Raw genomic sequence first — 15,143 nt, 5'->3', positions numbered from 1 at the left:
CACAAAACCTCAGTTTAAACTTAAATGTTGATTAAGCTATGAAGAGGTGAGATGTGATATGGCATACTCACTGTTATGTGTCCAAAGAAATAATTCCATAACATTTAAATTACTCAAGATTCATTTTCAAGTCAACACTATTTATTTTTTCTCATATTTTCTAATTTTATTTCTCTTACCTGTTTTTTCTCTTTGGTACTTAGATCCTTCAAATTGCTGAAAATTGATTTGTTTCTTCTAGCCATATTTTTCAGTCAAGACTTACTACATATGTTCTTTTGACCTTGCCCTACTAATCCAATTGTTGCTGAGTTCTTTTTTGTTTTGTAATTACAGTTGTTGTAAGTGCTCCATTGTGGACAAATAAAACATATAATGTACAAATAAAAGTATACTTCTTTTATTAGACCCCTAACTCAAGGTACCCAAATAAAATTAAACATTCTTTCATCACAGTTAACAATGCTAATTCTGAGTTTCATTTCTCAATGCTAGTTCTCATCTTTCTTCCTCATTCTTTTTATCATCAGGAGACAATATCTTGGTGCAGACCATTTCTTTCCCTACTCCTCCATCTTTAGCATGAAGCAAGGTAGTAAGAGAAGTGGAGGAAATTTTCCTATTTAAAGGTTTTCAGAAAAGAAATGAGGATGGGGAAGACTACTAACATGGGTAGTTACTTCATGTACAAATAAACATTCACAATTAATTGAATGTTGTTTTACTCATACAATCAAAGATGAATTCTCAGATTTATAATACTAAAGAAAGGAGGCAATTGATGAGAATATATTCTAATCATAGGCATAAAGAATAAGAACAGAATCTATGACTTAATTGATACAGGGATAGTTAAAGAAACTCTATCAATGTAGGATGGTATAATTTCTGCAATTTAGGGTGTTAGAGAGTTTCCTAGAGTAGTGGTGTCAAATTCAGGCAGAAAGGGATATATATGTGATGCTACATAATTGACTTAATTTTTCACATGTAATGTTCTCCATGTTTAATTGTCTATTCACTTATTTTGTTTAATATTTCCCAATTATATTTTAATCTGGTTGCTGGCTACATGTGCAACTAGCTGGCTTAGAGTACTGAGAAATTAAATGATTTGTCGAGGGTCACACAGTATCAGAGGTGTAGTTTGAACAAAGTCTGTTGTGTATTTTGATATTTATGAAGCGATAATGCTTTTCAGATTCTACTCAAACACAAGAAAAATAAATAAAGGTAATTTGATCAAAGATGAACATAATTTCTTGACACTTATGATTAAGATATATTACCGGTAGTCCTTTAAAGCCGTCAATTCCTGGAAAGCCAACATCTCCTCTGATTCCCTAAGGAGAAAAAAACCCCAACACCAACCATGAATAATTATAATTATTCATTTAGATATTTTCCCTTAAATATCTTTCAAATTTTTATGGCAATGTATTTTTAAGAATTTGTAATTCCCTAAGGACATTATTCACTACTTTTTGGGGGAAATTGTTAAGTTTTCCCTTACAAATGCATATGTGCAGAAATGTGAAGTTTTTTTTTCAGTCTAGGGATTTAATTTGTTTTTCCCAAAGTCAGATATAGCAGGAACTCCAAACAAACTACATAGATCAATGAAACAAGCTATAAATTATTAATTAAATTCAGATTAATAAAAAAAAAGACATGTATTTGCTTAGTGGTATATTCTTGAAATTACACAAAACCTCAGTTTAAACTTGACTAAACTGTAATTACTTTAGTTTTGGGCTTTTGAAAGTAGGAACAAAGTTTTAGTTTTGGTTTCATTCTCTTTGACACTAGGTGGAGCTTAAGATTTAAAAGAGAAGACAGAATTTTCCAAATTTTCCTACTTTTCTTTGTTCTTCAAACATACTAACATATGTTGCAGAAATAAAACAATATATATCTAATCATATAGCTACACAGAAAAATGAAGTGAAAATTTAGAAATGGTTCATCCATTTAATCTGACAATATAGTCAATAGAATCTCATTAACCAAAATATCAACCTAATTAAATTAGCATCAGATCAAAAAAAAAAAAAAAAAAAAAAAGCACTGTTACTCAGAGCATTTTGATATATGTGTATCATAATTGTGGTTAGCTGGATGTCTACTTTTCTTTAGTGAAACACAATGGATAATTCAAATCTAAGTAATTTTAAAATCTTCTTAAATTCTTTTGACTTGGAAACATTTGCCTTTTTTTTTTTTTTTTTGAATAAGCAGTCATTTCACCCCCCAAATGTGAGGACTGAACATTTTACTTTGTTTTTCCAGCAGTTATACAAAGAACACAGATCTAATGAGGATTAGATTTCTGATCATGATCATTTAATTGGAATTGTACATATAAATAAAAAAAGATAGCAAAGATCCATATTATATTGTGCCATATAGACAAAAGGCATAGTCACTTGATTTAGTCATTCTGTGACTTCACTACCACTATTATCGTCTGTCAAAAACATCAAGCAATCATGATGTTTTGTGAAATAGATATCAAAAAGGAATGCATCAAAGAAGTTGTCTTTTTTTGGGAAGACAATGAATTTTCCTACAGTGTATTTGAGTGAAGAGGGGATCAAATTGTTTTGTATAATTGGACATAGCAAAGGGACTGAAAAAAATAAAAAATCACACTAAGGACTCCTTCTTGGCACTGGAACTCATAGCATATTTTAAAAATTTTTTCAGTAATTTGGAAATTATATAAAAAGATTCATTTTGTAACAACTATGACGGTTTTGGGACTTGTCTGTGGAGAGTTCCAGCCATAGTTAAACTGATAGGAACTGGTGGGGAGAGGGAGTATTGGGATTTCATGAGTACCCAGGGTAACAACACAAGGATGGTTCTGGAAAATGATCTGAAGAAACAGTTCTGTAAAGAGACACTTTTGTTTAGAATCCCACTGAGATACAGATTTATTTGTTCAATGAATTTATATTTAAACATGTATGGAAAATCAAAGTAAGCCCTTCCACCTGTGAATCTATGGTCTTTATGGATAATGAAAGAAGTACTGTAGAGCAGTAGAGGAACAAATTTTGTTTTAGTTTTTAAAAAGGAAAGAGGGTATAGCCTGCAAATTATACATAATCAAGCTTGACATTCATTCCTGGCAAAGTATGAGGACATATTTACGAAGGGGAGTTCTTATGAAATAATCATTAAAAGTCAGTGTAATTTCATTAAGAAGAGGTCATGCCAGACTAACTTTTCTTCATTTTTCAACAGAGTAGTTAGGCTGTATATCAAGGAAATATAGTAGACATATTATACTTAGATTTCAGCAAAGCATTTGATTCAGCAAAGCTTCTTGTCATTATATAAACAAGAGGATGGAACATGAACTGGTTGATGATACAGAACTGGTGAATTTGGAATTGGTTGAACAATCAGATCCAATCAGTAGATATTAATGGCTCCTTTTCAGTTTGGATATAGAGTACCTAGTTAAAATCCCAGAAACCTGTCCTATGCTGGTCAACATTTTTATCAGTGACTTGAATAAAAAGCATAGATGACATACATGTCAAATTTGTAGACTGAAGAGATAGTTAACATGATGTATAGTTTTATTATGAAACCTAAACTGAAATCATTAGTCTCCACCTCAGAATATTTATCAATAGCTTTAAAATTATTTTCTTGAGTCTTGCAACAGTGCATATGAAACTCATTTTGCCTCAATAACCACGTCTAAATGTGACATCAGTTGAAATTCATGCTGGAATTTAGCGTAATCATGCTCACCAAAAGAATATATGAAGGATTGGCTACTAGAACTTTACTTATAGGCCTGACACTCCCAAAGGATATTAAGTTCTCAAATGAAGATTTGTAGCAGAACAAGTGTAGTTAAATATCAGTCAGAACATTTCTCTAGCTTTTGTTTATTTTGAAGTTAAAAAGTCAACTTCAACCAAGAAACATGTTCCTAATCTAGAAAGAGAAATAATAATGCTATGAGTTTTTAAAAGTTGTTAATTATTTATTTGCATGTTAATATCATGATTACTCCTGTGTAATTAGATTTTCTCTCCTCAAAATCCATTATGACCAATATTCTCCTATGGCTTAGGAAAAATCGAGTGCTCTACGTATGACAGAATATTTTGGGAGCTTTGTTAACTTAAGTATGCTCAGTGATAAAAGATTATAAGATACTAAATTCTGGATTTTTTCTGAATTTTGGATCATTTGTCACAAGAACTCAGCACCATTTTGGGATATGAAACTCTGATGCTTTGCCTGAGTTCATATGCCAAATATACCATTTAATCAATGGAAAGGAAAACATTTTTGAATTGTTTCTTTAATGTAAGACCTTTCAAAATCATGGTAGCTTTTCAGATAAGCTTGTTCTTAACAGCTCAGAAAGTTAATGAGTTTTCTTTCTCAAACTCTCAAACTCTTTTCTCAAACTCCTTTGACTTCAATGATTTTGTGGGGTTTTTTGGATCAAGTACTCACAAACCTTGCCATTTAAAATAATTATCTAGGATAGATTAGAGGAAAAAGAAGAATTAGGGTTTCTGAGAAACTTGATCAATAATAGTTAATTTTAAAGGAACAAAATGTTGAATTCAAACAAAGTACTTTTGGAAAGAGTACTGCTTACAGAACTTCTATAAAGTTATAGGAAGAGAATAATGTGTATATTAGTGATAGAAGCCAAAATCTGTCCCTGGGAGTAAGTTTTCTTTTCTTTTATGCTTTCTAAATGTATTTTTTAAATTGCTGTTTACAATAGATTTCCTAAAGCTACAACTGGTTTCTAATTACATTTTATAATATTAAAAGTCTGCACACAGCTGAACAGACGGCAGGAGGTAACACAACTTGGCAAGAAAGACAGCACATAGTAAAAGTGGAAGTCACATATCATAATGTTATATAGTAGAATGATAGAGTCATTTGTATGGGCCCTGACTATTTCCTATTCTACCTCGTTCCATTCCCTTATCAAATAAACCATGTCCTCTTAGCAAACTGAAAGAGTTCCACTTGACAGAAAGTATCCATTGTTTTCCAAGCTGTTCCAACTGTGCTACATTAAATTAGCCAGAAATGAACATCTGGGCCAGGCTTCATGAAATTCCAAAAGAAACAACGATACCATGTCATTAGAGCATCTGCATGATACAAATGGCAAATTCATTCAGTAGGGATTTGTGACAGTAGGGTATACATCTCATAAAATCCATCATGAATGTTTTATGAAGAACCATGGAGGTTCAGGTGAAAAGGCATGGATTAAAGATGAGTAAAAGACATTCTGATTTTCAAAAGAAAGTGAATTCCTTTGGATATAATCCAATAAAGTTGACTTTGATTCATGACAAAATTCTTTGACGTAGTAAAAGGAGATGGTTTAGAAAGGAAAATTGATCATTAAGAGCCAGCATGGCTTATGATAAACTAATCACACTTCCTTTCTAAACAAGGTTATTAGAATTATGTTACTACATCAAGGGAATGGAATAGGCACTTTATGCCATCATTTCAAGTATTTTTTCTTGGATTTTTGTGAAGTGGACTCAGTGATTTGAGCTCCTTGACTGTTATGATTTTTGTGGGGTTTTCTGGATTTGTCATGCTATCCTTATGGACAAAAACAGAATAGTGCGGACTAGTTGAAAATACAAATGGATTAGAAAATTGTTGAGAGACCAGAACCAAAGACTGATGATAAATATATTGATGTCTACTTGGAGGAAATTCAACATTTTCATAAAGGACTTGGCTAAAGGTATAAATGACATGCTTGTTATATTGGTAAAATAAACAATTTGGAAGGAAGACATAGCTGAGTTTCTGTTAAATCAGAGATTAAATTTAATAGACATAATGCCCTACATTCAAGTTCAAAATATCAACTTTATAAATATAAGGTGGAGAAAATGTGGCTGGATAGTAGCTGGTGTGACAAAGATTTAGTTTTGTGAACTATATACTAATCACCAATATGGCATAGAAACCAAAAACAATGTTATCTAAGGCTGGATTAATAGAGACATGATATTTAGAATGAAGATCTGCCTCTGGCCAGAATTTAATGTGAGTATTGTGTTTAGTATTTGAAACCATATTTTTGAAAGACACTGATCAGTTTGTCAGAGGACGGTGATCAAGATGGTGATAGAACTGGAGAATATAGAATACCATAATTAGTTGAAGGAAGTGGAGGTATAAAGTGTAAGGAAGAGAGTATTTTGGGGACATGACATATTTTCAGGTGTTTAAATGCTTGAGTCAAAGACGGATGAAACTTGTCCAGCTTGGCCCCAAAGGGAAGGAGTAGGAACAATGTGTGGAAATTGCAGATAGGCAAATTTTGGCTTGATATAAGAGGGTAAAAAACACCTGACAATTATAGTTGTCTAAAAATGGAATAGACTGCTTCTGGAAATTGAGGATTTGCTGACTTCAGAGGTTGTTAAAACAAGTCTGGATGACCTCTTGTTGGAGATTTTAGATCAGTCATGAATGGAAATAGTGTTCCTTTGCATATGGTACCATATTCCTTGATTTGGCTATATTCTTGTCTCCCACGAAAGATTTCCTTAGTATGAGGGTAGGGAAGGGAGAAAGGATGGCCAAAGACTATATTGCTAAATTAGGTTAAAGAGACTACATGTGCATTTTAATTTCTTGTTTGTGCTCTTTTCTGTTAGCATGAAGAATTGAGAATCTAATGTGATGAAGACTGAAATACTTTCAGTGTTATATTTATGTCTGATTAGTACACTTGAATATCATCCTAATGAAGTCATGTATTCAACCGCAGAATTATTGCTGCTATGCTCTCTGATCATGGGCTCAATTCTTAGTCTTCATACAACTGTTTTTATAAATTCACACTGTTAGTCCAAATGGGATCACACAAATATATTTATAGATATGTTATTATTATTACAATTAGTTCTAATAGTGATTTTAAAAATATTGAAATTATTTCCAAATATACTTTATTGCCATTACCACTCATGTAATCACTGAGTTATCAAAACATTCCTTGTATGATGAATCCTTTTTTAAAAAAAATACTGGCTTATATGTGAATTGAAAATAAAATAAAATTTAAGTACACTATTCCTATCATTAAGAAAAAAAGACTCTACATGAGGTCTAGATATATAATGCTTTATCTATATAATATTTTCTTCCAGAGAATGGTTAAAAATCTGTCTCATTTAAAAACAAAAAAACTGTGAACATTACAATGAATATTATAACTGTATGAGATAAATATAAAGAAGTAGCATAGTGCATTATAATTTGGTGATATTATAGTATATAGTATTAAAATCAGATTCAACCTGCAAGAAATTTCATTAATCCAACTTATCCTTGGAAATTATCAGGATCTAGTATTGCACTGGATCAAGGAATTTATATATTAAAGAAATAAGATAGTTTGATAATGAATGACTGAGATGGAAGAAAATGGGAAACTTGGTTTAGTTATATAATAACCTGGGTTATCTACTTATGGCTAAAAGATGTAGTACATCTTTGGGTTCAAAAATGTTAGGAAATAAAGACACAAAGGAATAATAAGGACTTTTAAATGGCTGGTTTCATGGAAATAAAGAAATGCAATATGACTTAATACAAGTTATTCTGAAAGGGACTGAAGAGAAAGGTGCATCAACATTATTGAACACTCAAATAGTGCTTTAAATATTTTCTGTTAATGAAAGTTTGACATAATTTGTTTTGTGTGTGTGTGTGTGTGTGTGTGTATGTGTGATGTTTTTTGGTAATTTGAAAATGTCTCAGACACTTACTTTCTCTCCTTGATCTCCTTCTCTACCGTTGTTGCCTGGCAGACCCTGAATTGACAAAAAGAACAATATCAGTAATGGTTCCAAATGTGCCACTGGTGAAAACAATTTCTTTATATTAGTGAGACTTTATTACAGAACATTCTTTCATTTCTCCCTCAAACTTTATTTGAACTTTTAAGTGACTTTTAACCTTAAAAAAGATAATAGTTTCAAAACATGATATATAGAAGTAGCCCTGTGCAGTGAGGAAAGAATGACAATGAAGTACTAGGTATAAGATACAGCGAGAAGAGAGCTACACCACAGGTACTGGTGGACTTAATGTGAGTATTGTGTTTAGTATTTGAAACCATATTTTTGAAAGACACTGATCAGTTTGTCAGAGGATGGTTTGGCAAAGATATTCTCGTTACACCTGGAAGGATAGATGAAACTTATTTTCACATCCTGAACATTTTAATATCAGACTAGTGGATGAATTTTTGGAGTTATTTTCTCTAGAAGAGGGTATCTGCCCCCAAATCTTTAGTTTTTACTGACTCAAGAATTTTTTGTTAGTTTTATAGTTAATATCTTGGTTAGCCTTTTCATTTATTTCTTCCAAAGATTTTTATCTCATTCTTTTGTTTCAGTCTCCCTGAATTGGCAGAAAATCCAGTTCAAATAGCAAGATATCCCAATAGGACACATTGTGATTGTTCTAGTCTATATGAAAATAGAGGTATCAATGGTTTATGGGAATTATTCTGAAACATTTCTTTATATCAAGAAATAATATAAACATTCAAATTAGGGGACAAACATGTAGCTACAAAGAAAATATATGGTATTATTTTGAAAGCTAAGAATATTCTTCAATGATTTTCAATATTTTCCTGAGGAAAAAAGCCTGTAACTCCTATAGGAATAAAATAATTATTGAGATTCCTTCTTTTGTGTAAAGAATAATTTACACAAAAGGAAGCTCCCATATGTATTTAATTAAAAGAGAATGTTTCTAAGACTACCTAAAAAACTTTTGAATCATATTTTTATAGAATTCTCAAAGAAGGGTAAAGAACCACTAATGTCAACTTTTCTGTTTTCTGGGGGTCAATGGAAGTTCAGGTACATGGGACTAAGTAGTACAAAGAGAAGGGAGAGAAATTGAGTATAGAAATATATAGACTACAAAAATAAAAGGCTTCTTTTATTCTTAAACAATTTTGATTTAGGAAAAAACTTTCATATAATCTACCCTTTCACTATTTACATGAAGTTCAGATCAATATAGAAGAACACCCAAACCCTAAAAATGTCTTTGTAATTCTGATTTTTGGTTGCAAAGCTAGAAAATCAATGAAAACACTTCTGTCTTTTACTCCCATATGCCACAAATTTAGATTTTAACAATTATACATGTTTATAAAGTGAGTGATTTACCCGTTGTCCTGGAAAGCCCACTATTCCTTCTTCACCTTTTTCTGAAATTCCCTAAGAGAAAAAGTATACAGATAAATTAATACATGATCTAGTATATGGTATTTATTCTAATTGGTAGTGTGACTAACACTTCAGTTTTCCAGAAGGTTCAGTTTTTTTAAAAACTTCAAATGTTACTAACATAACTTTCACAATAACTTTCTTATAGCCTCTCCAGGCTGAACTTCTAATTTTCACTGGTTTTTCTTTTTTTTTTTCTGTTTCAATTTTTTTTTCATAATTACTACTTTTTATTGACAGAACCCATGCCTGGGTAATTTTTTACAACATTATCCTTTGCACTCACTTCTGTTCCGACTTTTCCCCTCCCTCCCTCCACCCCCTCCCCTAGATGGCAAGGAGTCCTATACATGTTAAATACGTCACAGTATATCCTAGATACAACATGTGTGTGCAAAACCGAATAGTTCTCTTGTTGCACAGGAAGAATTGGATTCAGAAGGTAAAAATAACACGGCAAGAAAAACAAAAATGCAATACTAATTTTTCTTTAGGATGTCCCAGAAATGTTCACTCCACCTCTGGCCTCTACCCTGGGCTTCATATCTTGGAAATACTCTCTAGCATTATCTCCCTTTTGCTAGTTCCACCCAGAACTTTATTTATTTTTATTTTATTTTTTTCTGAGGCAATTGGGGTTAAGTGATTCACCCAGGGTCACACAACTAGGACATGTTAAGTGTCTGAGTCCAGATTTGAACTCAGGTCCTCCTGACCTAGTGCTCTATCCACTGCCCCACCTAGATCCCTCCAGAACCTTTATTTTTAAGGATGAGTCTCATACCAGCAATGTCTTCATTTCATGCCAGTCTTTATTTCTGAACCTCCCAGACAATGTCTGTGCACTGAGTTTTGTTTTTTTTTTTAAGATCTCTAATTACTCTAGCCTTTTCAGCTCTTCTTAATGTGTTATTTTTTTTTCTCATTAGAATGTAAATTTCTTGAGGACAAAAAATATTATTGCTTGTATTTGTGCCTGAAAAATAATATGAGCTTCATAAATGTTTGTTGATCTGACAAATGATGATATGATTTATAAACTAGCATTGCTAGTTATTCTGAAATATCACATGGGAAAAAGATAATATCAGGTAGTCTGGACAGACTTTCCACTAGGAACATAAGCTTGTTGAAGACAGGTTTTATAATCCTAGTGTCTAGAATAAACCCAGGCACATGATACATACTTAATAAATCCAGATTGCATTAATTAATTAGAAATCATAATGGAGTTAAAGCAACATTGCCTTAGAGCTTGCTGATCTATTGCAAACCCAAATGTGAGAACTAGAGTCCCTTCATCTGTATGTGTTGTGTTGTGAAGCATTTGGTAATATTTTGCAAATGATGGAAATGTTGATTGGCTAATATTTAATATGAGACCCACATCTGGAATTCTTTTCAAATCCATTACTTAAAAAAATCAAAAACAAGGGAAAAGACAGATGAGAAATAAAAGTTGCATAGTTTATAAACATGACTTCTAGATATTCTAATATTTTAAACCAAGAAAACCCCAAATTAACATGGAATTTTTGCATGGAAAATAATGTGTAAGGATATTTTATAGCTGACTTACTTTCCATCCTGGTTCTCCCCAGTTTCCTTTTTCACCCTATAAAAAAAGATGAAAAGGAGAAGATAATGAATACATCAAGAACAAAAATATTTCAAAATATATCAGACTTTATTGTGTGAAATGAAATGTACTCAAGAAAGTGATTATTTGGTGGGGAACGTTATTCTTAGCTCTAATAGTAACAAAAAATGAAAAGACTTTTTATTAAAGTCTTAAAATTATTAAAGTTTAAAATTAATGTTAAAAAATGATTTTTGGAAGTCATAAGTATGTGATTTATAAGGTTTACGATTTTGTGAGCTTATGTTGGTAAAATTAAAAATAATTTTGTTTGGATTTTTTAAATAATATATCCAAAATTATGAAATTTGATGAATTAAATAAAAAGTATCTGTGGCAAAATTTCAATACTAATTATGCTCTGCTGGGTCTATATTTGAATCACGGTGATAGCCATGTATACTCAAGAGAAATCAACTAATTTTGGCATTAACTTAAATAAAACATAAATTTGAAGGTTAATTTGATGCAGAGACATAATGAATTCATCACTATACTGAATATAAATACTTTGAGATTTGCTTCTTTTTGAAATAATCCTTCCCTCTGTTTTCCATTAGTTTTCCATTAATTATTAGGGGATAACTGAAATTTGAAAATTATTATTCTTGTGGAAGAGGATTCTGTATCTTTCAGAAAAACAAAAATATATTTAATTTGGAAAATGATAGTATAATAATAATGATAATAACAGACATTTACATAGAATTTTAAAGATTTTCAAAGCTCTTTACATATAATGTCTAAGTGATTCTCACAAAAATTCTGTGAGACAGGCAATATTACTATACTATTCCTTTGTTACAGATGTGGAAACTGGGATCAGAGAGATTAAATGACTTGCAGAGAAATTTAATGATTTGTTCTAGGTCATACACTGTTACTAAATATCTAAGGTCATATCTGAACTCAGATCTTTCTGTCTCCAAGAATAATATTATATGACTATGGTATGAAGCAAATATTGAATTTTTTTAAACTAAAAATTCAACATTTACTTATTTTTTCCTCTCAGATTTATTGAAGTAAATCAAATTTGACAGGTAATGACTTCTCAGGCAGAAAAATGTTTTGATTTAATGGTAATCAAAGAGTTTCTTATATGCTAATTCATTAATTCTCATATCTTCTCTATGCAGTTAGTTTTAAGAATGATCACTTTATGTCTGTAGGCAGGTCATGAATTAAATTGTTATCTCCACAATTCATGTGATATTTCTCAAAATGGCAAGAATTTAAAAAAATATAATTCCTATTATAATAATTCAATTAATCAAGAATCTGAGCCCATTCTTTAATGAAAATATTTATATTTTTCCTAAATACTTGTATGCCTTTTAAAAGACTTGACTTGAAGATGTTTATTTTATTTCAGATTCCAAAAAGTGTCTTATTAGAACATAAATTTGTTATTAAGAATTATAAGATTGGGTATGGTGAATTTTAATAGACCTTTGGTAAAAAAAAAATATTACTACATTGATGACACTGAGAAAAGAAGAGTGTGATGTCATTTTACAGAATTCAAACTTTCTGTAATAAAAGCTAAATTTGTGCAATTTCTATAAATTAAGCTTAGAATTTATGCTGCATTCATTTTCCTCTGTTACAATGAGAATTCTAAATACATAATAATTATTAAGATTTTGGAATGTCACATTGATGTGCAGTCTAACCAAAACCATCCTGTTCCCATAGTCAACCTTATCCCACACAAAGGGAGCCTTGGACCATTAAGCAGTATCACTTGACTCAAAATCCTAGCTAGATTACTTGGATCTGCTCATGTATCCTCCATGAAATAAAGCCTTCTGGCTACGAGAAGCCTTTATGAATTTTTTACATTATGAACTGCTTTCTTAGAACCTTGTGCTTCATCAATATTGTCTTAAATTTAAAAACTTTCTATATTATATTAGAGTGGCAGATATGTTTGATGCTGTCCCAGTAATTGAGTGGCCCCTTCTACTTGGTCTCTTCTTAAAAGCACCTAGTACTTCTATAAACAAAGACTGTTCCCTCTTGTTGAAATTTTTTTGTTGAACACTGTGTCCTTTCTTGTTCAAGCCCACAAAAGATTACAATGTCAAAAGTTACTTATTTGAAATTATTTACCAAATTACCTTATATTGATCTAGATGGTCCACCACGTTTTCAAGAAAGGAAGTAGCAAGATCACTATCTGGTGCAAGTCCAGTGGGTCCTGGTCGTCCAACATCACCCTATTAGGCAATGATAAAGAACAATTTAGCAATGAAAGCAACAGTTTTTAAAGAAAATATGTTTGCTCATAAAGAAGGGGATTTTTTCTCATGAACTGAGTTGAATTATTGATCATAAATTTATAGATATAAATTTATTTTCCTCATATATTCTATTTTAGAGGTAATATAATCTTTTCTTGCCTCAAGATCTAATTATAGAAGGATGTACTCCTTTAATTGTTAATCACTTCCTGAGGGTAAAATTCTGTTTTTGTTTTTTCTTTTTCTTTCTTTTTTTGGTTACCTATCTCAGTATCTCACAATCTTCTATAAATTCTGTGAAGTAAGAATATAGTCTTGCTTTAGAGCTCTTACATTCATTATTAAGCCTAAATCTCAGTGCTATGGTGAGTCAGACCCTGATTAAACTTTTCATTCATTCCTTTTTTATTTTTTTTTTAAATCAATATCAATCACTGCCATGAATCAATAATGGGGGTTCTGCACTGGAATAGTGAAGAGCCAGGCTCCTCAATTTAAACAAAATGATTCAAATGAACATATTTTCATCAATATGGAATAAAGTTATTAATAAGTCATAATGAAAAGAATTGTTTTCTAAATGTTAAACATAAATAATTCCAGTCAATGCATTAATTTGTCATGATCCTTTACCTTTTCACCCTTTTCACCATAAAAACCAAGACCTCTGTTGCCCTAAAAAAAGAAATAGTTTTTAGTAGGTAGGTAACATTGAACAAAGGTAAGCATTCATGAGGTTAAAAGGAATGTTCATTAAAGCTCTAGCTCTGTGAAACATTATTGGAGGGAAAACTGAGGTTACAGAATATTTTGGCTTTACTTCAATAAAACCAACAGACAGAAGAGAGTTTCTAACTATTTCCACAAATATTCATATATGCAGAATCAGTGTTTGAACCCAAATTATTACACACAACTTATTCACGAACAAAGAGCCATGATCAATCAGGCATAAATAAACTATTCTCTATCTGTGGAGGACTGAAATTAGGCACTTTAGAAAAACAGTATCATAATTAAATGGTCAACTAGTTCATACTAAGGAAAATTGCCTCCTTTCAGGTAAGAATATTTGTCTTTACATTGGTGATCTTTCAGAAGATTCTACAACTTTTTTTTGAAAGTTTGTTATAAAACAACTTTATGACCAGAAAGTTCTTTATTCTCTCTAAATTACTCTTCTCATAATGCAAACCTACTTCCTTTTATATATTCTTCCAGAGAACTTGTATTATTTACATGATGAGCCTTCATATATTTGATGAACATTTATTATTTATTCTTCTCTCAGCCAGATTTCTATTTTCTCAGTATTTTAGAAGTTTTATGTTATTCTTTCTCCTTTAAAAAGTTTTTTTTTCATATTAATGGGTGCTTATCAACTTTTTCACATTATTTTTAAATTATAGGACCCAAATTATATTACGTAGGCCATCTGCTCAGTTCTAATGCAAAGGGAGAATTCCATCAAGGTTCTTATCATGTTGCTATTCATGGTATTGCTTATATATATTCACACATATATAACACACATGTGCATATATGCATTTATATATATATATATATATATATATATATGATATGTACCTATGTATGTAGTTATATCTTATTTGTAAACCCCTAGAGGAGCAAAAAGAAAAAAATCACAATTATATGCACAAAATTTACTCCCTCTGCAATTCCTTTTTCTTTTCTCTTTTGCTCCCTTCTGTTATCCTAAATTAACAGTTTCCTACAAGTTTTCATCTCACCTTTCTCTTTCCAATATAGTATTTCTCCCAGATCCATATGTTTTATGAAGATAAAATCAAATCCTTTCACTAATTTTTACTTTCACTGTCTTTCCCACTTGGTTGGAAGCTTAGATTAAAATAGAGAATATAACCATCCTAGTTTGGAGCTGGATTAATTTCAGATTTTTGCATCTTGTCTGTTTCCTCTCTCTCCCTTTTTCCCTCCCCCTTTCCC

At 31.1% G+C, this 15,143-nt stretch overlaps 1 protein-coding gene across 2 annotated transcripts in view; it reads right to left on the bottom strand.

The window, feature by feature from the left end:
* COL4A2 (collagen type IV alpha 2 chain) overlaps positions 1–15,143 on the bottom strand; it is a 271,485-nt gene that overhangs the window by 89,137 nt on the left and 167,205 nt on the right. For both annotated transcript variants that reach the window (XM_023500485.2, XM_003765734.4), the window contains exons 12-17: positions 13,809–13,850; positions 13,053–13,151; positions 10,870–10,905; positions 9,231–9,281; positions 7,809–7,853; positions 1,290–1,343 (exon numbers count right to left, since the gene is read on the bottom strand). In XM_023500485.2, the coding sequence (XP_023356253.1) occupies positions 1,290–1,343; positions 7,809–7,853; positions 9,231–9,281; positions 10,870–10,905; positions 13,053–13,151; positions 13,809–13,850 (327 nt within the window). The remainder of the gene's footprint in view (positions 1–1,289; positions 1,344–7,808; positions 7,854–9,230; positions 9,282–10,869; positions 10,906–13,052; positions 13,152–13,808; positions 13,851–15,143) is intronic.

Source organism: Sarcophilus harrisii, chromosome 3, assembly GCF_902635505.1.
Source record: "Sarcophilus harrisii chromosome 3, mSarHar1.11, whole genome shotgun sequence".
Classification (NCBI taxonomy): domain Eukaryota; kingdom Metazoa; phylum Chordata; class Mammalia; order Dasyuromorphia; family Dasyuridae; genus Sarcophilus; species Sarcophilus harrisii.
The sequence above is the reverse complement of the archived record's forward strand: the minus strand, read 5'-3'. Positions and strand labels throughout refer to the sequence as shown.